The 26,032-nt window shown below is 50.7% G+C and overlaps 1 protein-coding gene across 3 annotated transcripts in view; it reads left to right on the plus strand.

The window, feature by feature from the left end:
• The window catches only part of dock11 (dedicator of cytokinesis 11), a 386,085-nt gene that overhangs the window by 250,350 nt on the left and 109,703 nt on the right, over positions 1 to 26,032 (plus strand). For all 3 annotated transcript variants that reach the window (XM_072505033.1, XM_072505034.1, XM_072505035.1), the window contains exons 38-41: positions 641 to 783; positions 16,071 to 16,186; positions 16,728 to 16,862; positions 22,886 to 23,068. In XM_072505033.1, coding sequence (XP_072361134.1) covers positions 641 to 783; positions 16,071 to 16,186; positions 16,728 to 16,862; positions 22,886 to 23,068 — 577 coding nt within the window. The remainder of the gene's footprint in view (positions 1 to 640; positions 784 to 16,070; positions 16,187 to 16,727; positions 16,863 to 22,885; positions 23,069 to 26,032) is intronic.

Below are 26,032 nucleotides of genomic sequence, written 5' to 3' on the forward strand. Positions count from 1 at the left end.
TACCCAAACAGACGCCGGATTGTGGCGACTCAGGGCTTTTCACAGTAACTTCATTGCAGTGTTAATGTAAGCCTACTTGTGATAATAAAGATTATTATTATTTAAACCATTCCCAATGCAATGATGCTCTTCCTTTTTGACACTGCAGTCCATCCCAGCTCAAATAAAGCTGAATGCTCTGACTAGCTAACAGATCATATTGAGACGTTGAACGAGACCCGACCAAGGAGATGTAAAAAAAATCTCTCAACACTGCAGAAGAACTTAAGCTGTAAAGTGTTTTTGATTATCCTGGGGACATGAATGATACAATATGTTTTTTAGAGATAAATACATCTTCGTATGTATGCAAGTTTGGTCATTCATTAATGCTGGCAGTTTCTCAAATCGCATTGCACTGGCTTTTCTAAAAAACAGCATTGTTCATACTTGTAACTGTATTGTTTGGCCTCAGGCTGTGCTGAATGGCAGTTCAGAATATTGTTCTGACACATTGAGCTTTATCCCAAATAGTTTTAGCTTGCATACATAAATGCTGAAAATTGGCAGTGTCTAATGTAATACTCATATCAGTCTCGAAGGGTTTGTTCCATTTTGAAGGCGGTGATGAAGGAGTTTACAATTACATCTCTCTTGTCAGGACCCGAGAAGGATCAGGCTCCAGACACTCTACAGCTGATAGGAGGTCCCAGACGATGCCAGTTATTCGGAGCCGAGCAGGAGCGATGCAGGCCCGACTTCAGCAGATTGGCCATATGGACAGTTCATTCACCCTTAACCACAGTAAGTACTCACACAGACACACACGCACTCTCCCACTCTCACACATACAAACACACTCTCCCACTCTCACTTACACAACCACACTCTCTCCCACTCTCACTCACACACACACACCTCCTCACACTCTCTCACACACACACACACACCACCTTACACACACTCCCACTCTCTCTCTCTCACACACACACCTCCTCACACATACACACCTCACACACACACAAACACACACACCTCCTCACGCACACACACACCCCTCTCACACACACATACGTCTTCACACACACCTCTTCGCGTCAATTACCACGAGACGAGAATGGTGGAACAATCGAGGCTTTATTGAACAAGATGTTGTGCCTCCTGTAGCTGGAATCAGAATGGCTGCAGCGCAGGAGAGCACACACTTTTATACACCGGCTGCTGGGCAGAGCCAGCAGGCAGGGATTTACCGTCGTATCTGTAATATATGGGCAGTGCCTTAATACATATGAGATTCGACAGGTGGTGTTTACCACATTCACCCCCTGTTTTAAAAAAAAAGAGTCTGGCTGGGGTGACGGAAACATTACAAATTAAGTCTGTTGGGGGCTTTGGCCCTCCGCCACGATTGCCTCAGTCCTGGTGGTGATGTGGGCGCCGACCTGGTCATCTGCGACTCCGGGAGCGTGTTGTCCTCGTCTTTGTCACCCCTGAGTGGATCCAGTGGGAGGACGGATCCTGCTGGGGTGGGGGCTGTGGTGAAGGTCGCTGGAGGGAGGGTGAGTGGCGCAGGGGTGAATGAGGCAACGGGGGGGGGGGGGGGAGCGGTGTCAGGTCGGGGTCGTGGATGGGGACCCAGCGGGTGCCAGGTCCCGGAGGGAGACGGTGTCTTGGCACCCGTCGGGGTGTGCCACGTAGGCGTATTGCGGGTTTGCATGTAGGAGGTGGACTTTCTCGACCAGAGGATCCGATTTATGGCTCCGCACATGCTTCCGGAGGATGATGGATCCAGGAACTATCAGCCATGTTGGGAGCGAGACCCTGGAGGTGGACTTCCTGGGGAAGGCAAACACAAGTTCATGAGGAGTCTCATTAGTGGCTGTGCACAGGAGCGACCCCATGGAGTGGAGCGCGTCGGGGAGGACCTCCTGCCAGCGGGATACCTGGAGATATTTAGACGGCAGGGCCAGCAGAATGGCCTTCCAGACCGCCCTGTTCTCCCTCTCCACCTGCCCGTTTCCCCGGGAGTTGTAGCTGGTCGTCCTGCTCGAGGCAATGCCCTTGCTGAGCAGCAACTGACGCAGCTCATCGCTCATGAAAGACGATCCCCGATCGCTGTGGATGTAGGTGGGGAAACCGAACAGAGTGAAGATGCTGTGCAGGGCTTTAATTACCGTGGCAGAAGTCATGTCGGGGCATGGGGTGGCGAAGGGGAACCGGGAGTACTCGTCAACAACATTTAGGAAGTATACGTTGCGGTTGATGGAGGGGAGGCGCCCTTTGAAGTCCATGCTGAGGCGTTCAAAGGGTCGGGAGGCCTTCACTAGGTGTGCTCTATCTGGCCGGTAGAAGTGCGGCTTGCACTCTGCGCAGATTTGGCAGTCTCTGGTGACGGTCCTGACATCGTCAATGGAGTAGGGCAGGTTGCGGGCTTTGACAAAATGGAAGAACCGGGTGACCCCCGGGTGGCAGAGGTCATAGTGGAGAGCCCTGAGTCGGTCCACCTGGCACATGTACCGCGGGATAGGGCACCTGGGGGCTCATTGAGCTTCCCCAGGCGATACAAAATCTCATAGTTATAGGTGGAGAGCTCGATCCTCCACCTCAAGATCTTGTCATTTTTGATCTTGCCCCGCTGTGTATTATTAAACATGAAGGCAACCGACCATTGGTCAGTGAGGAGAGTGAATCTCCTGCCAGCCAGGTAATGCCTCCAACACTGCACAGATTCCACAATGGCTTGGGCCTCCTTCTCGACAGAGGAGTGCTGAATCTTGGAGGCATGGAAGGTGCGGGAAAAGAAAGCCACGGACCTGCCCGCCTGGTTGAGGATGGCGGCCAGAGCCACGTCGATGCATCGCTCTCCACTTGGAAGGAGAGGGACTCGTCGACCGCGTGCATTGTGGCTTTGGCGATGTCCTTGATGTGGTTGAAGGCCTGGCGGGCTTCAGCCGTCAGGGGAAAAACTGTGGACGTGATGAGTGGGCGGGCCTTGTCCGCATAATTTGGGACCCACTGGGCGTAATATGAGAAAAACCCCAGGTAACGTTTCAGGGCCTTGGGGCAGTGGGGGAGATGGAGTTCCAGCATGCGGTTGGGGACGGGCCCTAGGACTCCATTTTCCACTACATCGCCAAGGATGGCTAAGTGGTTGGTGCGGAACACGCATTTCTCCTTATTGTAGGTGAGGTTACGGAGTTTGGCGGTATGGTGGAATTTTTGGAGGTTTGTGTCGTGGTCCTGCTGATCGTGGCCGCAGATGGTGACGTTATTTAGGTACGGGAAGGTGGCTCGCAGCCTGTACTGGTCAACCATTCGGTCCATCTCTCGCTGGAAGACCGAGACCCCATTGGCGACGATGAAGGGAACCCTAAGGAAGTGATAGAGGCGACCATCTGCTTCGAACGCAGTGTATTGGCGGTCCTCCGGGCGGATGGGGAGCTGGTGGTAGTCGGACTTCAAGTCTACTGTGGAAAAGACTCGATACTGCGCAATCTGATTGACCATGTCAGATATGCGTGGGAGGGGGTACGCGTCGAGCTGCGTGTACCGATTGATGGTCTGACTGTAGTCAATGACCATCCTATGCTTCTCCCCAGTCTTCACTACCACTACTTGAGCTCTCCAGGGGCTGTTGCTGGCCTCAATGATCCCCTCCTGCAGAAGCCGTTGGACCTCCAACCTGATGATGGTCCTGTCCTGGGCACTGTACCGTCTGCTCCTAGTGGCGACGGTTTTGCAATCCGGGGTGAGGTTCGCAAACAGGGAAGGTGGATCGACCTTAAGGGTCGTGTGGCCGCAGGCGGTGAGGGGGGGCAGAGGACGCCAAATTTCAAAGTCAGACTTTGGAGGTGGCACTGAAAATCCAGGCCAAGCAACAGGGCAGCGCAGAGGTGGGGGAGGACGTAGAGCCTGAAGTTGCTGAACTCTACGGCCTGGACAGTGAGGGTCACGATACAGTACCCCCGGATTTCAACGGAATGGGATCCAGAGGCCAGGGAGATTTTCTGGGTGACGGGGTGTACCGGGAGGGATCAGCGCCTTACCATAGTGGGGTGGATGAAACTCTGTGCTCCCGGAGTCAAAGAGGCAGGCCATCTCGTGCCCGTTGATCTTCACAGTCGTTATAGCGGTCGCGAGGTTGCGGGGCCGAGACTGATCGTGGGTGATGGAGGCGAGCTGTGGAAGATGCTGGGAGGTCCCGGGCTGATCAGCGGTGGCGGAGGTAGCAGTAGGCAGCGAACGGCCAGACGAGCAGGGGTCCTGAGGTGCGGTCCAAAATGGCGCCAAAGATGGCGGTGCCCACGGGGCGCACATGGCGGGCGGCATCAAAGATGGCGGCGCCACGGGCCGCACGTGGCTTGCGGAGGGGAAGATGGCGGCACCCACGGGCCGCACATGGCTTGTGGAGGGGAAAATGGCAGCGCCCCTGGGTCGCACGTGGGGGGTGTAGAAATGCCTGGCCTGGAAACGGCGGTGACCGATCGGGCCTGGCAAACGGAAACAAAGTGCCCTTTCTTCCCACACCCGTTGCAGGTTGCGCTCCCCGCCGGGCAGCGCTGCCTGGGGTGTTTGCTTTGTCCACAAAAATAACACGAGTTGGCTGGCTGCTGCGCGGCGTAAGCTTGCAGTGAGCTGGAGTTGGCAGCTGGTGGGGCCCACGATGCCCACGAGGGTGCCGCGCGGTCGGGGGTGTAGGACTGCAGCTTACGGGAGGCCACTTCTAATGAATTTGCGAGCTGCCTAGTCCCCGCTAGATCGAGCGTACTCCCTTCCAATAGTCACTGGCGGATGTACGTAGACTTCATGCCCGTGACATAAGCGTCTCTAATTAAACGTTCGGTGTGTTGGACTGCCGAAACTGCCTGGCAGTCACAGTTCCTACCGAGGATCTGTAGGGACCCTAAGAAATCGTCCAGACTCTCCGCGGGGAGTTGCTGTCTCGTGGCCAGGCGGTGCCTGGCGTACACGGTAGCATTGTGGTTAGCACAATTGCTTCACAGCTCCAGGGTCCCAGGTTCGATTCCCGGCTTGGGTCACCGTCTGTGCGGAGTCTGCATGTTCTCCCCGTGTGTGTGTGGGTTTCCTCTGGGTGCTCTGGTTTCCTCCCACAGTCCAAAGATGTGCAGGTTAGGTGGATTGGCCATGATAAATTGTCCTTAGTGACCAAAATTGCCCTTAGTGTTGGGTGGGGTTACTGGGTAGTGGGGATAGGTGGGGTTACTAGGTAATGGGGATAGGGTGGAGGTGTGGGCTGGGTAGGGTGCTCTTTCCAAGAGCCAGTGCAGACTCGATGGGCCGAATGGCCTCCTTCTGCACTGTAAATTCTGTGATCTATGATTTGATTCACAGGTTTAATGTAATGTCCCTTCAGGAGCGTCATCGCTTCGGAATAGGTGGGCGCATCCCGGATGAGGGGAAAAATGTCAGGGCTCACCCGTGAGTAGAGGACTTGGAGCTTCTGCGAGTCCGAGGGTTCTTCAGTGGCTGCTCTGAGGTAGCCTTCGAAGCAGGCTAGCCAGTGGACATCATGTTATCTGCGTGAGGGCTCAGCTGCAGGCGATCAGGCTTGATGAGGAAATCCATCTTTTAAAATTTTGTTCAATAAATTGATGTACCGTCAATTGCCACGAGACGAGAATGGTGGAACAATCGAGGCTTTATTGAACAAGATGTGCCTCCAGTAGCTGGAACCAGAATGGCTGCAGCGCTGGAGAGCACACACATTTATACACCGCCTGCTGGGCGGAGCCAGCAGGCAGGGATTTACCGCCGTACCTGTAATATACGGGCAGTGCCGTAATACATACAATACACTACAAGTGGTGTTTACCACACACACACACCTCCTCATATACACATACCTCCTCCCACACACACAAACACACCTCACACACAAACACACCTCACACACATACACACCTCACACACACACCTCACACACACACACCTCACACACACCTACTCTCTCTCACACATCTACATACACACACCTCCTCACACTCTCACACACACCTTCTTACACATGCACGCCTCCTCATACACACACACCTCACACACACCTCACACACAACCTCCTCACACGCACATATACACACCTCCTCACATTCATACACACACCTCCTCACGCTCACACACACATCTCCTCACACCACCTCCTCACACACACAACCCTCCTCTCTCACACACACACACACACCTCTTTACACACACACCTCCTCACACACGCCTCACACACACACACCCCTCCTCACACACACACCTCCCCACACACTCACCTCCACACACACACACACACCTATCTCCTCACACACACCTCTCCTCACACACACCTCTCCTCACACACACACCTCCTCACACACACACCCACACACACACCTACACACGCACACACCTCCTCACACACACACCTCCTCACACACAGACACCTCCTTATTCCTTGTACTGCTTATCCAGTGAAGTGATACTGGGAGAAGAGTACATCATGGCCAGGTTGTTCATGAACAACTTGGCCGGGTAGCGATATGAAGTTGACAAAGTGCTTTTCCCTGGCCATTGTAGACCATTGTTCATCAACTGAGACACTACTTCAAATAGTTCTCCAAGTGTGCAATAAACATGGTTCAAAATACATGGCAGAGGCAGGCAAATGCACCCTCAAAACCTCACAAATAACCTATGAAAACCTAAAGAAGATGGGTTGCATAAAATTCAAAAAATTGAAAGAAAGGTCTTCACCTGCATAAGCTATGACCACTCCAGTCCAGAGCTTTGAAATCCCCAAAACCCAGGGTGGGATTCAGCATTGGCCGTCGCTGAAATCGGGAAAGGTGATTGGAAGGAGAAGAGGTTCTGACACCAAAATCATGGCGGGCGCTGATTTGACGCCAAATCGCGATTCTCCATCATCGTGACAGCATGAAACCGGCGTCATGGCTGCTGAGGGAGAGAGAGAGGAGGCACAACATGGAGAGGAACGACACGGTAGCTCAGTGGTTAGCACAGTTGCTTCACAGCTCCGAATCCCAGGTTCGATACCCAGCTTGGGTCACTGGCAGTGTGGAGTCCACACGTTCTCCCCGTGTGTCCGTGGGTTTCCTCTGGGTGCTCCGATTTCCTCCCACAGTCCAAAGATGTGTAGGTTAGGTGGATTGGCCATGCTAAATTTCGTTAGTGTCCAAAAACATTAGGTGGGGTTACTGGGTTATGGGGATAGGGTGGAGGTGTGGGCTTATGTTTCCAAGAGCTGGTGCAGACTCGATGGGCCGAATGGCCTCCTTCTGCACTGTAAATTCTATGATCTATAACTCCCGGGCTGGACATTTTGCAGGGCTGGCTGAGGTGGGGGACCTGCTTTGGAGCGACGGGCGGGGGGGGGAGGGGGGGGGGGGGGGGGGGGACGGGCCGAGTGGCTGAGGTGACCCCCTCATGGGACTGGGACAGTGTCAAGTGATGGACCGCCATTGCAGTGGCCTGCAAGGTTGCCATCTTGCTGTGCACCCAACTAACCACCCACCCTTGCCCTTGGTCCTACAGAGTGACACCGACCATATGGGCTCCCCCGCCACACCCCACCCAGCCCCCATCTGGCAGCCATCCGCTGGCGGCCCACCCAGGGTAACACCCACAGTTTCCCCTACGGAGGCCGCAGTGCCTACCTCTGGCAGGAGCAGTGCCAGCCAACAGTACCCGTGGCATCAGGGATGAGCGCCAGGGCCAGAGGCCCCCGCAGTGCTGGCTACGGACAGGGCCAGGGGTGTGAGGATGGGGATGGAATTGGGGGGGGGGGGTCATGCAGGGCCAGAGCGCGCAGTGCAACCGGGGCCACCATTTAGCCCGATGGACCTGTTTGGACGAGGGTTCACACCATTCTAACATGTCGACCTTTCAACCCCTGCACACAATGGACATCAGTCAGCAATGGTGGCCTTCCTGCTAGTTGCCGCAGCCCTGGGGATGTGACATTATACAAGTGTACACATGTGAAGAGTTAATGTTATGTTAAGCCTAGCCACTAGAGGGAGCTCAGGGACAGCATTATAAATTGCACTGGCTCTTAAGCTAAGGGGAGGAGATTAGACTGGAGCTGACGAAGATAAGATTCATAGTGTATTGCAGAGTTAGTTAAGATATAATAGTTAGAACTAGTAGGTAGAGATAGTGTTTGTGAGTGTAGTGTAGTTTAATTCTTACATGTATGTTTGCTATTCAGAATCAGTGTACTCAAATTTAGCAGTGTTAATAAAATTAGTTTTGTTCTTCAAAAGAGCTTTGTGTACCGTTATGATCACTACGCCTTCCATCCTGAAAATACCTCACAAAGATTACCAGAGGGAAATGCTTTGTGGCTGTATGAGCTGGAGCTGCGCGAGGAGGTGGAGGAAGCTGCAGCAGCGAGTACCTGCGGATGACAGACCGCTCTACATAAACCGAAAGAGGTGCCACTCAATGAACGTGCAGCTGATATGTGACCATCAGCTGTGCATCATCATACAGGTCTGTGCCTGGTACCCGGGCAGTGTGCCCGATACCGTCATCCTGGCATACTTGGTGATTCCTGACATGTTCGAACCCCCCCCACAGCTGGGGAGTTAGCTCCTGGGTGACAGGTGTCATGGCCGATGATGCCCATCAGGATGCCACAGAACGACGCGGAGACCCGCTACAATGAAGCCCATGAAGCGACCAGGGGTATGATCGAGCAGAACTTTGGTCGAGCAGAACTTTGGCCTCCTGAAGATGCGATTCGGGTGCTTGGTCCGCTCTGGAGGGGTCCTCCAGTATGATACTGAGAGAGTCGCCCACATCGTGGCGGCCTGCTGCGTCCTCCACAACATCGCACAGCAGAGGGGCGATGTGTTGAAGGAGGAGAAGGAACAAAGAACAATACAGCACAGGAATAGGCCCTTCGGCTCTCCAAGCCTGCACTGATCACGTATCCTATCGAGACCAACCGCCTGTATTCTTCTGTACCCATTCTGTTCATGTGTCTATCCAGATAAGTCTTAAAGGTCGCTAACATATCTGTCTCAACCACCTCACTTGGCAGTGCATTCCAGGCCACCACCACCCTCTGTGTAAAAAACTTCCCCTGCACATCTCCACTGAACCTTTCCCCCCCTCACCTTGAACTTGTGCCCCCTTATAATTGGTATTTCTGCCCTGGGAAAAAGCCTCCAACTGTTCACCCTATCAATACCCCTAATAATTTTATAAACTTCTATCAGGTCGCCCCTCAGCCTCCTTCTCTCGAGGGAGAAAAAAACCAGTTTATTCAAACTCTCTTCATAGCTCATACCCTCTAACCAGGCAACATCCTGGTCAACCTTTTCTGTACTTTCTCCAAAGCCTCCATGTCCTTCTGGTAGTGCGGTGACCAGAATTGGACACAATATTCCAAATGTGGCCTAACCAGCGTTCTATATAATTGTAACATTTTCTAGCTTTTATACTCGATACCCCGTCCTATGACCATATGCTTTCTTTACCACCATTTCCACCTGTGCTGCCACTTTTAAAGATCTGTGGGCCTGCACGCCCAGATCTCTCTGTGTCTCTATGCTCCTGATGGTTCTTCCATTTATTTTATAGCTCCCACCTGAATTGGATCTACCAAAATGCATCACCACGCATTTGTCTGGGTTAAATTCCATCTGCCATTTCTCTGCCCAATTTTGCAGCCTATCTATATCCTGTTGTATTCTCTGACAATCTCCATCACTATCCGCAACTCCTGCAATCTTAGTAACATCCGCAAACTTGCTAATCACAGCTGCTATGTTTTCTTCCAAGTCATTTATATATATTGCAAAGAGCAGAGGTCCCAGTACTGATTCCTGCGGAACACCACTAGTTGCAGACCTCCATTCAGGTGGTCCTTCCACTGCTGCCCTCTGTCTTCTATGGCCAAGCCAGTTCTGGATCCATCCGGCTAGTTCACCCGACACCATGTGATCTAATCTTTTGCACCAGCGTGCCTTGAGGGACCTTATCAAACGATAGGCTTTGTCCGAAGAGGAGACGAGGAGGATGTTGGGGAGGGCAAGGATGGGCAGGACATGGGGCCCAGACAGGCACGGGAGGCCACACGATGTGTGCGTCAGGGCCAATGCGCTCGGGGCTCTCTGATCACCTCCAGGTTCACTGACTGAAGGAGGGGGAGGGGGGACTGACCCGGGGCCTAGACACCGCATTCCCCCCCCCCCCCCCCCCCGCCCCCCTGGCCCCAGACCACCTCCTGCCTGCAACTGCGTCACTGATACTTACCTGCTGAACTTCTCTGATCCCTGCATGCGAGCTGACTATTCAATCACATGGTACCATCAAATCCCTGGGGTAGCGGTGGTGGAGACGGTCAGGGGGGGGCGGGAGTGTGGGGAGTCCGGGCCATCAACAGGGTTGCCCATTTATTCCCCCCCCCCCCCCAACGTCCACACATTTCAACCCCCCCACCCCCCCCCCCACCCCCGCCAGCCAAGATCAGCCCACCCCTCACACCCATCAGACGGAGCACCAAGGCAGGTGTTTTTAATGTGAACGAATATATACAGATTTGTGCCCTAGCCCCTGTAACTGAACGGTGCCCTGCACCTGTGCCAACTTAACTGATGTCGAACTCCTGGCATTATGGGTCCTAATGCTACATCTAGGTGACTCCCCACACAGTATAGCAGGAGTGGAGGTGGCGTGCTGTGATTCCAGCCCTGCGACGAGGGTCCCCGTTGCCGGGTGCCTTCTGTGGCGACTGAGCCTGGATGGACCCGGCTGCTGCTCTGGTGTCCCGGGTGGCATGGTCCTGCCCTGTTCTGCCCACTGCTCACCAGATGCGCCAAGGACAGGTGGGGAGGAGTCTGAGGTGCTGCGGTGTTTTGGCACCTCCCTTGCGGGAGTCACCAGCGCAGACCCTTCATCTCCTTCTCTCTCGGGATGTCCGATGGCCCCCGGGCTACTCCATGGGATGGGAGTGTGAGGGGAGCTATACCCTGAGGCTCTCCCGTCACCTGGGGCTGCCAGGCCTGGAGGCCCGCTCTGATCTCGACCATGCAACGCCCGTGGCCATGGAGCACAGGGAGTGGACCATCTCTGTCTTGGACTGTGCCACATCACGCTCCGACTGTGCCACCACCTTCTGGGTTTGTGTCACATCAGCCAGTGACTGCGCCATCTCCCTCTGGGACTCGGCCACCTCCCTCTGTGCCTGCGCCACGTCGGCCCGTGCCTTGGCAATACCGTTGACGTTCCCAGCCATGGACTGCTGTCACGCTCAGGAGCGCCGCTGCGATTTCCAGGTGGCTCTGGGATGGTCGCCTGTGAGGCAGCAATCCCATCCTGGGCCTCGATCCTGCACAGACTGGCCCAGGTCTTGGACATGCTGATCCATTGCAGAAAACCGTCACCCCCAATGCCTCCACTGCGGTCGCTACCCGTGCGATGTCGGCCTGGGTGGGACGCATTGTCGGCACCACCACTTGCTCACCGACAAACCCTCATGCAGTCCCTGACTCTGCGACTGCATCGCCACTATGGATGGAGCTGTTTGTTCCGGAAGGTTGAGACCCATCTGGACAGCAGCTAGTCCATGGGATCGGCCTGCCCTCCGACTGTCCGCCCCCTCGGGTGCTCCTACCTCCATTGCTGTACCAGGTCAACTGGGTGGTGCACACCAGATAGCGTCCCAGGAGCCTCTTCACCAATGTGCCCAACCGAGGTGAGCGACTCTGGGGTGGTAGAGGGTGTTGGAGACAGCTGTGGTGGGAAATCACTGTCATCCTCCAACCCGAGATCTGGGGTTTCTAGAGCCTCTGGCGGGGGGGCTGTTGTTCGCTCTGCTTTCAGCGTTGGCTCACTTGGCGGGGGAGGGGACTCCAGCTGTGGCACTGACTGGGGGCGGGGGATGCCAGGTGGACCCACCCCATCACCATCAGGTCCTGCAAGATGCATGATTAGACCGCGCGCGGCTGGAGGTGGCGTGGGGGTGGATTTGTGGGTGGGGGGTGGTGGTGGTGTTGGTGTGAGGGTGGTGTTGGTGTGAGGGTAGTGGGGGGTGAGGGTGGTGTTGGGGTGAGGGTAGTGGAGGGGTAAGGATGGTGTTGGGTGGGGTGAGGGTGGGGGTGGTGTTGGGGGTGAGGGTTGGGGGTCGTGTCACAGGGAACCGCAACTAAGTGGGTTCTCACTTCCTCGCCCATGGCCGAGGTCCATCTCAGCAACCTCCCTTTCCTCCAGGCCACTAACCACGTCCATGCCCTGCCATGGTGAGGGGCCGCAGGTCTGACGGTTCCCCCCTCCTGACTTCTCCATCTCCCAGCAGTTGTGCATGGCCTGGCCTTCTCCTGGTGGGTAAGGCGGTGGGGGAGGACAGAAAACGACAGTGTTAGACATTCCGACGCATGCAGCCCAGAGGATGGGTAGCTGGTGGCCTCAGTGGTCAGGGCACCCGGCCATGGCGGCTGGTATGGGTACTGGCATGTGCGGCAGGGTGGGGATTCGGGCATCCTCCAGCTGGGGGGGGGGGGGGTCGGTTACAGGTGTGTGAGAGGCTGGTTACTGCCAGGGGCACAGTCTGCCTACTCAACCTGTCCGCCCTGAGGAGGTTGTGCAGTTCTTTCCGGGTCTGTTGGCCACGGTGTTCACGGCCTCTGCCACCTGCGCCCAGGCACAGCGAACGGCTGGCAGCCTCTGTCCCGGGCCGGGGTACAAGATTATCCGCCACTCTCCTCCGCTTCCAAGAAGATCTCCAGCTCGGCATCAGTAAACCTCAGGGTTGTTCTCATCGCTACCATCTTGTTGCTTGGGATGGTGTGTGTGGGGAGTGAAGTATGTACAAGAGGTTGCAACTTGTCAGCCTTTGAGTGTGAATCGTGAAACCGGCGAACCCAGCACCATTTCTCATTAGAATCGATTGTGTTGCACGTGGCGCCGCTGCTAGCCCCTTAGCAGTAGCGGAATCGGTCCAGGTGGGGCGCCAGATTTTCTGTTGTGAAAGTCCACAAATTCTGCGTTGGCGTCAACACTTAGTCTCAGAAACAGAGACTGCCGCCCCCATTGTCTGGAACTTTTTCCAGTCAGCCCCGCAATTCTCAGACTTGCTACTTGTGGTGCTGCAACACTCGGTTCCACTGGATTGATGCCAGGAACGTGAGCCGTGGTTCAACTTTGCTGCGTTTCTGCTCCTTGTGCTTTGCATGAGGATCCTGTGTTGGATCTTCTCCAGGAATCTTTGCACTCTCCCGACCAGGTCGCTGTACTGTGATGCTGCTTCATGCATTTCCCTCCTCCCTTCCGAACTCTGGGCTGTTTGTTGTTGCTGGTGCTATCATCTCATTGTGAGCTGCTGATGGCTCTCACTCTCTCTCTGTCACACACTCACGCATAATCACCCACACTCTTCCTGGTTTGTTGCCAGGTGCGTGTAGGTTGCAGACAATGAAATTAATATCAGCCATCACTCAAAGCACTGCTTCTTTCGTGGTAACGAGAGTGCAGAGAGCCAGACAAAGCCCAAGTTATAAATCCTTGATCTTATCTGCAATGGAAATCCTCCTCCATCCATGTATTGTATTGGGTGATGTTCCAGGTCGACTGATAATGTGGAGCTCCAGTATAAAATAGCCTCTTCCAAGACAATTACTTCCTTTCAGGACAGCGAGTCTATTAACTGATGCAATTCAAAATATGGAATTTTACTCCTATTAAGGAAGGATTTTAAAATTTGATTTAAGCTACTGTTTGTGCTGTAACCTAAACAAGTCCCTAAATAACTAAAAACTCTTGACGAATGATCAGTAATATTTTTTTAATATTCCATACATGTATTGCCTCAATGCAAAACACCCCTCCCCCTCCCACACTAGGCCACCTGTCTTTTGTTCTTAAAGTTGCTTCTGTTTGTCGCAGTTTCTACATTCTCCCTCTTCTCCATTATGATGAAGAGTCAAAGGACTCGAAATGTTAACGCTGTTTCATTCCTGATGGATGATCTGTTGCACTTTCCATAGGTGATGCGGTGTCACAGTGGTTCGCACAGCTGCCTCACAGCACCGGGGACACAAGTTCAATTCTGGACTTGGGTGACTGTCCATGCAGTGTTTGCAAATTCTCCCCGTGTCTGCATAGGTTTCCTCCGGGTGCTACGGTTTCCTCCTACTGTCGAAAAGGTGGGCCGGTTAGGTGGATTGGCCAGTGCTAAACTGCTCGTTGGTGTCCAAACTTGTGTAGGTTCGGTGGGGACGAGGGGATAGGACGGGTGAGTGGGGCTGGATGGAGTGCTCTTTCGAGTGCAGACTCGATGGGCCGAATGGCCTCCTCCTGCCCTTTATGTACTCTATTTACAGCGCCCTGTGTTCTTGTTTCAGTAATCGCTATACTTTTTCCACAGCTCAAGGCCCTCTGCCTCAAACCTTCTCTGAGGCGCTGAGTGATTGTTATTCCCTTGAAGCATTAAATGTTTAAATTCAAGCTGTTGCTGCTCTTCCAGTTATTGGTTTTAGGCTAATATTTGGCGAGTGATGCACATCCGGCAGACTGCAGTTAAAGGACCGACTGCATGTAGTGATGCAGAAGAATTCTGATGAATACCTGTTGCCAGCCTGTGAACTTTTAAGTTGAGCAGAGGACACATCATAATACTAAATTTTCCTTGTGGTCCGGTCTTAATTCCTGAGTTACACTGCAACTGTTGCATTTCTCAAGACGCAAAATTGCTGAGCACGGGGTTGCAAAATTCTTGCTCCATTCGTTCTGTTTGATAATGCACACACATTATTTGATGGGGAGGGGGTGCGAAACTTCAAATCAGTTGTGCAGTCAGTGGAATCTTGTCTTAATTTGTTAATTTGCAGATTGTTTAACTAACAGTATTAAATCAGAAAAATATTGACACACAACCACAGACCGTAATAATGCAACGAGTAATGAAATCGGCTACAAACAAACATAGAACTATTATCGTGAAGCAGTCTATTTCTGACAGCTAATGTCTTCACTTTATTCCCTCACCATTGTGATTCTGAATCTGGCGTTATTTGAGGTGTTAAATGTATTACAATCCCAGACAAGACCCCAACCATAGCTGGGATACTGGACAGAAACTCCAATATTTTATTTTAATTTTGTAAGACTGTGAGGAAAGAATACCTCGCTCCAGGAGTGAGTTCATGCAAAATGGTGATATGGTAGATTAAAACAAACTTTATTACTAACACAGTCATAGAATCATAGAATTTCCAGTGCAGAAGGAGGCCATTTGGCCCATTGAGTCTGCACCCACTTAAGCCCACACCTCCACCCTATCCCCGTAACCTAGTAACCCCACCTAACCTTAAAATATCTTCAACATCACACAAGAAAATAGCTTCCAATTACCCCTTAAACAAGCTAATCAATAGAGTGGCACAGTAACCCTTAACTGCTATCTTTATTCACACTCAACCAACATAAAAAGCCATCTCGGCTCTCAATCCACCCAGGAGTACCTGTTTTATAGACATATCTGAATATTCTACTTTGAGAAAAATAGATCTTTTGACATTGTTTTAAATAAAAGACCTAAATGAGTCCTGTCAGAGCCTTGCAGAAACTTTGGCTGCTTCTCAGCTTGTTTGAGCTCACCTTGCAGCCACACATTTTGGAACTGCTCGAGAAGAAACTGCTAATTTGTCTACATGCATATCTTTAACTGACCTGCACTGAGCGCAAAATGCTTGATTTCTACTCACAGCTCCATCTAAAACTCAACTCAACTGCTTTTCTACAAAATGCCTGATTCCGTAGCTCCACCCAGTAACTACATCATTTTGCCAAGCTGAAAACAAACTAACTCCATGGGGAATTCCCTCACCTGAATCCAAATAAAACTGCATTAGCCCAAGCTTTTTACAATTCCTTAATTTCACCCCTGAAATCCAATGTTTCAAACTCGGATTCTTTAAAAATCATTGATGCAGCAAGCATACACACACTACCCCAGGCTTTTAACCATTACTGCACCAAATACTTATAATACAATACATTCAAAATTCTGATGTTCATCACAAGTTAAATGTTTCCTTCGATTTGAAATATTTGTTTTCCCCCTCTCCCATATCACTACCTAGATTTTGGAACAGATGAAGCAGATGTTAGCCACCAGTCTTTGTTGGAAGGTAACTTGGCCACCGAAGTATGTCTCACGGTTTTGGACACAGTGTCGTACTTCATTCAAAATTTCAAGGTGAGCACCAGGTCATTTTCTGATTGCTTTCAGAATCCTTGTTCCACTCCATTGTGTGCTCTTTCAATGTCATATGGAAAGGTCAGGTGGCCTAATGGGTCATAATATTAGACTAACAACACAAGATGTCACGCACTGAAATCCTGTTTTTGTAACTCATTTGAAGGGGGGGTAAGCCTGTGTGGTCGGAATGTTGGAGTCGGCACGGCCGCACGGTATTTAGCACTGTTGCTTCACAGCGGCAGGATCCGGGGTTCAACTCCCACTTGGGTCACAGTCTGTGTGGAGTCTGCACGGTCTCCCCGTATCTGCGTGGGTTTCCTCCGGGTGCTCCAGTTTCCTCCCAAAACTCCCGAAAGACGTGCTTGTTAGGTGAATTGGACATTCTGAATTCTCCCTCTGTGTACCCAAACAGACGCAGGAATGTGGCGACTAGGGGCTTTTCACAGTAACCTCATTGCAGTGTTAATGTAAGCCTACTTGTGACAATGATAAAGGTTATTATTATTATCCATTATTTTGCAATTTGTTTCTCGCTCAGAACCAACTCCTCGAAGATGATGGACACAACCCTCTGATGAAGAAAGTGTTTGACATCCTGCTCTTACTGACGAACGGCCAGTCTGAGACGGCCATGAAGCACGCATTTGCATCTTTACGAGCCTTCATCACCAGGGTAATGATTTAGCTTTTTTTCCATTTCAAAATGTGTAAGCTGCGCAGGGTATGTAAAAATATCCACCAATTCTAATGAGAGCCTCCAATGACACCAAGACACTCATATACAAATCTCAACCATGTTAGTCTACTTTTGCAGAACTGTCGGCACATTTATATTCCCTTGATCATTGAAGATTTAAAGCTGATATGATCGATGTGTTAAACATGTTGAAAGAATTTGGTATAATACATACGGATAAATTATTTCCTCTGGTGGAGATTCCCAAAACCGAGTGATACAATCTTAAACTTCGAGCCAGGCCATTCAGAGAGATGTTGGTGATATCACTAGACTAGTGATCCAGAGATGGGCTAGTGCCATGACAACATGGGTTCAAATATCATTATGGCAGCTGAAGTAATTTAAAGTCAATCAATCAAATCAAACTGAGCAAATTTCCATCCTTCCAATGTCTGATTTTGATGCCAAGATCACCATCGCGGAAGTGCGCCACAGATCATAGTGGAGATAAACAGGTTGCAGAGTGTTGGCCCTAGCACCTAACCCTGTCATGGATTGAGGATTGGCTAATAAGCAGTAAATAGAGAGTAGGAATAAACGGGTCATTCTCATGTTGGCACTGTGGCTAGTGGGGTACCGCAAGGATCAGTACTTGGACCCCAGCTGTTCACAACATATATCAATAGTTTGGCTGTGGGGTCCAAATTATAATATTTCCAAGTTCATGGATGATTCATCGGGAAGATGTAAAAGTGGCTACAGGAGGATTTGGACCATCTTAGGGAGTGGGCAGGAAAATGGCAGATGGAATATAATGTGGAAAAATATGAGGTACTCCATTTTGGTAGAAGGATCAGATGTGCAGAGTGTTTTCAAAATGGGAAGAAATTGGCGAGTGTAGATATACAAAGGGACCTGGGTGTCCTTCTCCATAAGCCACTGAAGGCTAGCAAGAAGGTGCAGCAAGCTATTAGGAAGGATAATGGATTGTTAACCTTTATCGCAAAAAGATTTGAGTACAGGAGTAGTGAAGTCTTGCTTAAGTTGTATAGAAGCTTGTATGGTGATGTGCATCAATGTAAATGCAAGTAGGCTAGCTAGTCACTAGAGGAAGTACCAGTGACATCACACACACACACTCAACCAATAGATCAGTTAGATAGGACATGACCAATGGACATTCACGATACACACGGAGGTGACACGACCACAGGGTGGATTACACCAACCCATATATAAAGGACACCACAGACTGCCTCTTTCCAGTGGAGACAGTCAGTGAGCAGAGACACAGGGTTGATTCAATATTACACCCACCACGTGGATTGCAGCAACTGGTTAGTCAGTCTGGGTAGCTATAGTAGGGTTAGCAGTAGTGTCGAACCCGAGTAATAGAAGTGTAAATAGTTTAATAAACGTGTTGAAGTTATCTCCACGTCTGAACCTTCCTTTGTCAAGTGCACCACAAGGAAGCCGCTTATGTTACACCTACAGCATGACAAATCATGGTACCAGAACTGAACTGTTTCAATCCATATAGCCATACCTCAGCGTACAGTGACAACCAGCAATACCCAGGCAAGATGTTCGAGATCCGGGTTCCGCAGCAGCTCCGGTGCCACCGCGATCTCCGCAAAAACTGGCGGGTATTCCGGCAAAAGTTTGAATTCGTCCTGGTAGCATCCGAACTAGAAGACCTGGCCGATGCTGAAAGGACAGAGCTTCTCCTCACCATCACCGGTGCCAGAGCAGAAGAAATCTTTTAAAAATTCAAGTTCTCCAAGGGGCAAAACAGGAGCGACTTCCAGGCAGTCCTGGACAAATTTGGAAAATACTGTGAGGAAAACACACTCCAACCAGCAAGAAAAGGTAAGAGAAGCGCCAGTACTCACCACGAGGCCGAGATCCCGGAGCAAAGAGCAGTTTTGATCGGCGGCCAACTTTCTAAAGGGACTGCACTTGCGCAGTTGCGAGATGCCGCGCATGCACAGTCACGGAAATGGCCCCCGGTAAAGGAACCGCGATCTGCGCATGCGCAATCGCTTCCTATGCAGTACGTCACATGCGTCATGATGTCAGAGGCCCCGGACCATGCCCATTTAAAGGGGAAATGTTCCAAATCAAAGAAAAAATCTTTTAAAGCCGTAAAACAACCTTCCTTCACCAGGAATGCCAGCACAATGCCTTAAATTGGACAAGGAAATGAAATTAACCTCCGAAGAACCCTGCAACAAGCAGTTACCTACGCCCAAACTGATGATTCCGACCTTGAATACTTCGATACCGACCTTTACATTTTCTCTGGACCTCGTGAGCCCAGTGCCAGCTCCGACACAAACAGTGATGATATGGTACAAGAAGACAGCGACTCAGACAAACCTTTAACCTTGGGAAGCTACCCCAGTACCAAATCCGAAGCACAACTAGATGTGTTGCACATTGAAGACCCCCGTACTGAATCCGACGCAGACGCGGATTCGTTCTTCGAATTTGAGGATCTTCAGCCCAGCATCTACGACATCCTGACTCGTGAGTGCAGGATGATGCTGCAGCCTGAAACCAAGAGAGAGAGAGAGCGGTACAAGCCCACAGAGAGCGGCCTGCTGTCACACAGACCGTGGTCCACGCACTGCTCAGGGTTCCCGACTCTACGAAAGAAGACACACAAGACTCCACGCCGCAGTCCTTGCATGAACAAGAAGTGACTCCAGTGTCACAAGCCTCCACAGCGAGCCCATGGACAGACTCCACGATCGAAGAAACGCAAGACTCCAGAGCGCAGTTCTTGCACACACAAGACGTGACTCCAGTGTCACAAGCCTCCGCAGCGAGCTCGTGGACAGCCTCCACGATAGAAGCAACGCAAAACTCCGACGCGCAGTCCTTGCAGGAACAAGACCATGAGGGTCTAGCAACCTCCACTGACCAACTAGCGGCAGATGATACAAGTCTGCCTTGCTCAGGTAAACAGCAAGAAGACTACGACAGTCTACCACGCTCCAGTGCACAGCAGGATGACCATGACGGTCTGTCATGCTACAGTGAAGAACAAAGCGACAATGACAGTCCAAGCTCAAATGAAGGACAACAGCAAGACAATGACAGTTCACCCACATTGTTTGCGCCACCACATGAAGACTCTGACAATTTGCCCAACCCAAGTGTACAACAAGCAGCTACTGAGGCTCTACCCACGGTATGTGAGACGAGTGACGACAGCTTCCCACTTCCCATGCAAGATGTGCAAAGTGACAGACCTCAGCTAGTGTGTACAGAGGCACTCGACGATCACTGTGAGATCACTGGTGACTTCGGTGACACCATGATATTTCCACCCTCATTTGCTTGAACCTCTCCACAAGTCAATGCATTCCTGCATGTTCCGACTCCAGACGTACAGCTTCAAGAAATCTCAGCTGACTCCAATGGACTCGCTAAGACTCCGGACGGGGAGCATCAACAAACCAACACTGACTCAGTTAAAACAGACCAGACTCCAGATGGGGAGCAACCAAACGCCGACTCTGATTCACGTAAGCCGGACTTTACTCCTGACGGGGAGTGCCGCAACCTCAGTGATGGCACACTCAGGGTGACAGCAGATGCCACAACGACAGGAGATGGATCACTTAACAATTACACTGGCTCAATAACAACAAGCAGTGGCTACAGTCCAAGAGGAATACACCAATATTCACCACAGCTATATCCACACATTTTTTCCACACCAGCAGTGCAGCCAATGACATCTCATGCTGGACAAACCAGTATTCAGGCATGCAGCAGCCAGCAGTCTACGCAGCATATTCTCAAACAGGCCAGCACTATGAATGGCCCACTAATGGAATGAAGACCGAAGGAGGACTACCGCAAGCGCAATCTGCACTACAGTCTGGATGCCTTAGTTACAGCCCAGGATTTGCTGCACCCCAGCCTGGCCAGACGGCATATTCCTATCAGATGCAAGGTTCTAGTTTCACACCATCACCAGATATTTATGCGAGCAGCAATTCTGTTTCCAATTCGACAAGCTTCAACGGTTCTCAGCAGGATCACCCTTCCAGCACAGCATGTGGCCAGAACCAGTATGTACAGTCTTATCCAACTTCAACATATGGCACATCCATGACCTCGAATGATACTGTTGATGGTACCTCTTCAACGTCAACACCTTATCAGCTACAAGATGCCATACGACAGCACCATCACAAACATCAAAAAAGAAAGTGACTCCAAATCAGTCAGCGAAGTGATTTGACCACTTCTTGGTTCCTGTGGTACAGGGACATTGATGGCGTTCATAACCAAGAGAGATATTTGACCATGATGACTGATGGTTTTTAGACTCACACGAATAATTTGTACTTATTGTTTAATCACTGTATACCTTAGCTTATCTACCTGTTTTTTGTTCAATTTTCTCAAAGTGTGCAGAAAATACGTAACATATAAAAAAGGTGGGATGTGGTGATGTGCATCAATGTAAATGCACGTAGGCTAGCTAGACACTAGAGGGAGCACCAGTGACATCACACACACACACTCAACCAATAGATCAGATAGATAGGACACGACCAACGGACATTCACAATACAGACGGAGGTGACATGACCATAGGGGGGCAATACACCAACCCATATATAAAGGACACCACACACATGATCTGCCTCTTTCCAGTGGAGACAGTCAGTGAGTAGAGACACAGGGTTGATTCAATATTACACCCACCTCATGGATTGCAGCAGCTGGTTAGTCAGTCTGGGTAGCTATAGTAGGATTAGCAGTAGTGTCGAATCCGAGTACATGTCTACATTAAATGGTGGAGAAGGCTCAATGGGCTGAATGGCCTACTCCTGTACCTATGTTCCTATTAGCGACTGGGAATGGGTCAGAGGAGTCACCATCACCCAGGACATGCATGCCATCATGGAACTGTTGAATCATCATGATGAATTTCTCAGGGCAGCTAGATTTCTCCATTACCTCCCAAAGGCCTTCGTTGCTGACAGGTCAACCAATGTGGTATAGAGATCCATGTTCTATCATTGCTATTTCTCCTGAAACTGTACTAACTCACTGGCAGCAAGTTCTGGTCAGGGTCTTACACTATATGAACACAGAACATAGAACATACAGTGCAGAAGGAGGCAATTTGGCCCATTGAGTCTGCTCTGACCCACTTAAGCCCTCACTTCCACCCTATTCCCATAACCCAATAACCCCTCCTAACCTTTTTTGGACACTAAGGGCAATTTAGCATGGCCAATCCACCAGTCTTTGGGCTGTGGGGGGAAACTGGAGCACCCGGAGGAAACCCACGCAGACATAGAGAGAGCGTGCAGACTCGGCACAGACAGTGACCCAGCGGGGAATCGAACCTGGGACCCTAGCACTGCTAACCACTGTGCTACAATGCTGCCCTGTGGTTCAGAAGGATTCAGGCAAATATTTTGCTGGTGATGGAGAGGTGCGAGATTCCTCTCTGATAGAGGATTGGTGAGTCCCCTTCTACATTGTACAAGTGGACAATGGGGTCATCTTTGTATCCTTGCAGGATGGCTCCTTGCTCTCACATAGACTGAATGAATTCAGTGAGCTTCTTGACCAGACATTGACTTCCAGCCTCTGGATCTCAGCTCCTGGAGCTCTGCCGCACGGCAGGGTTTGATTGCATTTGTCACTTCTAACAGTGTAGCAGATTCGTCAAGATGGCAGTTACACCATAACATAGAGCACAGAACCCCTGCAGTGGTTAGCACAGATGCTTCACAGCTCCAGGGTCCCAGGTTCGATTCCCGGCTTGGGACACTGTCTGTGCGGATTCTGCACGTTCTCCCCGTGTCTGTGTGGGTTTCCTCCGGGTGCTCCGGTTTCTTGGAGATTCTGTTACAATCCTGGAGAGCTTTCAGCCGTGTAAATGTGAAAGGTTAGAGGACTTGGTCTCTGCCCTCTCTTGAAATGCAGAGTTATGGTTTGATATTTCTTTTTCTTTTCCACCCCTACTCCCTCCACTCCAGTTCCAAGCCACGTTTTTTAAAGGGCGAGACAGTATCTGCGCCACCTTCTGCTACGAAATCCTGAAAGGTTGTACCTCGAAACTGAGCTCGACTCGAAGCGAGGCCTCCGCACTCCTCTACTTGCTGATGAGGAACAACTTTGAGTACACCAAGAAGAGGAGCTTCCTGAGAACCCACCTACAGGTCAGTCCCGGACTGAAGCAGCTTAATCCCAACACGGTTCTAATGTGCTAGTGCTGTATCCAGAATCCCTGCCCTGTGACCTACTGTGAAAGATCCTGTCAGACAGATGGAGGCATTGTGTGAATGCATTGGTGTCATCATTTACCTGCAACACCGCTGTCTAATTATTCCAATTTGAGTCAGCTCCCCTGCTCTGCATCACAGGGAAGAGTTCAGTTACTCAAATTGAAATGTTCTCTGTTCAAAAACAAAAACAGGGATGTGGGAAGATGAAAATGTTCCTCGTGCATATGTTCTAACCAATAGTGTGGAGTCAAAACACTCAATGGAGACTTGCCTAGAATGCAAGCATTCTTCCTTCAGCTGATCAGGTTGTCAAAGGTTTTGTTGCTTTTGGTTAATCTGCCCTAAATGCACATCTGATCAATAAAGGCAAAATGCTGCAGATGCTGGAAATCTGAAATAAAAACAGAAAATGCTGGAAATCCTCAGCAAACCAGGCCGCATCTGTGGAGAGAGAGAAACAGAGTTAATGGTTCAAGTCCAATCGGACTCTTTTTAGAACTGTGAAACTTTTCATACATATTTGATAGGCTTTGATTGTCGTGGTCCATTTTGTCAGGTCCCCAGTTGTGTATCTGCTGTGGTTCAGTCGGAGCATCCTGTGTCACAGTGTTGCAGGTCCAGGCCCTACCCCAGAGACCTGTGCCCCAAAATCCAGGCTGCCGCTCCTGTGCAGTATTGAGGGTTTGCTGCACTGATGGAGGTGTCTGGGTGTTACAAACAGTGGCCCTGTCTGCCCCCTTGGGTGGGCATGGAAGATCCGATGACACTATTTTGGAGAAGAGTAGGAATTTTAAACCCACCATCCCTCAACCAGCATGTTTTAAAACAGATTATCTGGTAAATATCAACTTGCTGTTTGTGGAATCTTGCTTTGCACGAATTGACTGCTGTGTTTCCTGCATTGCAACAGTGACTAGACATGAAAAACTCCTTCATGGGCTGTAAGGTGCTTCAGGGTGTCCTGAGGTTATGAAAGCTGCTATATAAATGCAAGTTATTTCTTTCCTTCAGATGACCAATTCTATCCAATGATTATTACATTGTCAGATGGCAGCCCCATAATGAATTATAGGATGGGTTTTGGCCTCACACAGTGCTTTGAGCTGAACGCAACCCAGGCCTGGTACAATGTGAACACCAGGCACAGCCCAACCATTTACAGTACTGGTGAGCACCAGGCACTGTCTTTGCCCTGTGCCTCTCCCTCTCCTCCGGACTCAATCTCCATCCTGCTCACTCTTCTCCCACACCATCTTTCCCGCACCCTCCAGACCTGATCTCCCTACCTCTCTCTCTCCCTCCCTCTCTCTCTCCCTCCCTCTCTCTCTCCCTCTCCCCTGTCTTGCTCACTCTCCCTTTCCCATGCTCATTCTCCCAGTGCTCCCCACTGAATGCTGATGTTTCTGTGAACAGTGCTCTTACAGTTGACACCTCTGTAGCTCAGACATTGGGAAGTTGATGCCCGAAGTTCAAAATCTCACATTTACATCACTGAAGCCAACTCCCTCATCCTGATTAGTCAACGGGTGAGTTGAGATCCACCAGTCTCCTGTAATCCAGATGGTTGACTTATAAAATGTAAATGTGCCTTCACCCAATCGACTGAGAGTTGCAGTTTAGTTTGCGGTGTTTAAATCAGCAGGGAAGTAAGCTGTAGTCTCTAACCTAACACTGACACTGCTACTGGGGTAAAGCAGTGTCATCTGATTTAACCTTGGCTAATTCACCTTGTGATGTCCAGTGGGTCAGACTGAAGAGCCGCCTGAATAGGGGCAGATGGTGGTGATGTCACTGAACTAGTAATCCAGAGACCCAGTCTCATGCTCTACACAGGTGGATTGATTCAAATCCCACCACAGCCGTTGGAGGAATTTAAATTCAGTTAATCAAATCTGGAACTGAAAGCCGAGAGTGTAATGGTGACCATGAAACTCTGATTGATTGTTCTTGCGACCCATCTGATTCACTAATGACCTTTAATGAAGGAAATCTTCCGTCCTTACCTGGTCTGGCCTACATGTGGCTTCCTTTGGATTTCGGCGGCAGCGGTGCGCAGGGGCCTTCTTGGAGGTGAGTAGTGTATTTAAAAAACCTTACCTTTACAGGAGCAGCCCTTTGGATTTCGGCGGCAGCGGTGCGCAGGGGCCTTCTGGGAGGTGAGTAGTGAGTTTAAAAGCTCTTACCTTTACAGGAGCAGCCCTTTGGATTTCGGCGGCAGCGGTGCGCAGGGGCCTTCTGGGAGGTGAGTAGTGAGTTTAAAAGCTCTTACCTTTACAGGAGCAGCCCTTTGGATTTCGGCGGCAGCGGTGCGCAGGGGCCTTCTTGGAGGTGAGTAGTGTATTTAAAAAGCCTTACCTTTACAGGAGCAGCCCTTTGGATTTCGGCGGCAGCGGTGCGCAGGGGCCTTCTGGGAGGTGAGTAGTGAGTTTAAAAGCTCTTACCTTTACAGGAGCAGCCCTTTGGATTTCGGCGGCAGCGGTGCGCAGGGGCCTTCTTGGAGGTGAGTAGTGTATTTAAAAAGCCTTACCTTTACAGGAGCAGCCCTTTGGATTTCGGCGGCAGCGGTGCGCAGGGGCCTTCTGGGAGGTGAGTAGTGAGTTTAAAAGCTCTTACCTTTACAGGAGCAGCCCTTTGGATTTCGGCGGCAGCGGTGCGCAGGGGCCTTCTTGGAGGTGAGTAGTGAATTTAAAAAGCCTTGCCTGGTCCCGTGTCTGTTCTTCTTTTCTGTTTTATTTGTTTTTATATAAGGCGGGAACCGGAAGTTCGACCTCTGGCAAGTCCCCCCCCCCCCAACCAATAAATTCTGGTGGAGAGGAAACCCGAGACACTACACGTGTAGTGTCTCCCACCCGCCCTCCTCCTCTAACCTAATAATAACACCCATTGGTGTAAGGTAAG

This window comes from Scyliorhinus torazame, chromosome 5 (genome assembly GCF_047496885.1).
Source record: "Scyliorhinus torazame isolate Kashiwa2021f chromosome 5, sScyTor2.1, whole genome shotgun sequence".
Classification (NCBI taxonomy): domain Eukaryota; kingdom Metazoa; phylum Chordata; class Chondrichthyes; order Carcharhiniformes; family Scyliorhinidae; genus Scyliorhinus; species Scyliorhinus torazame.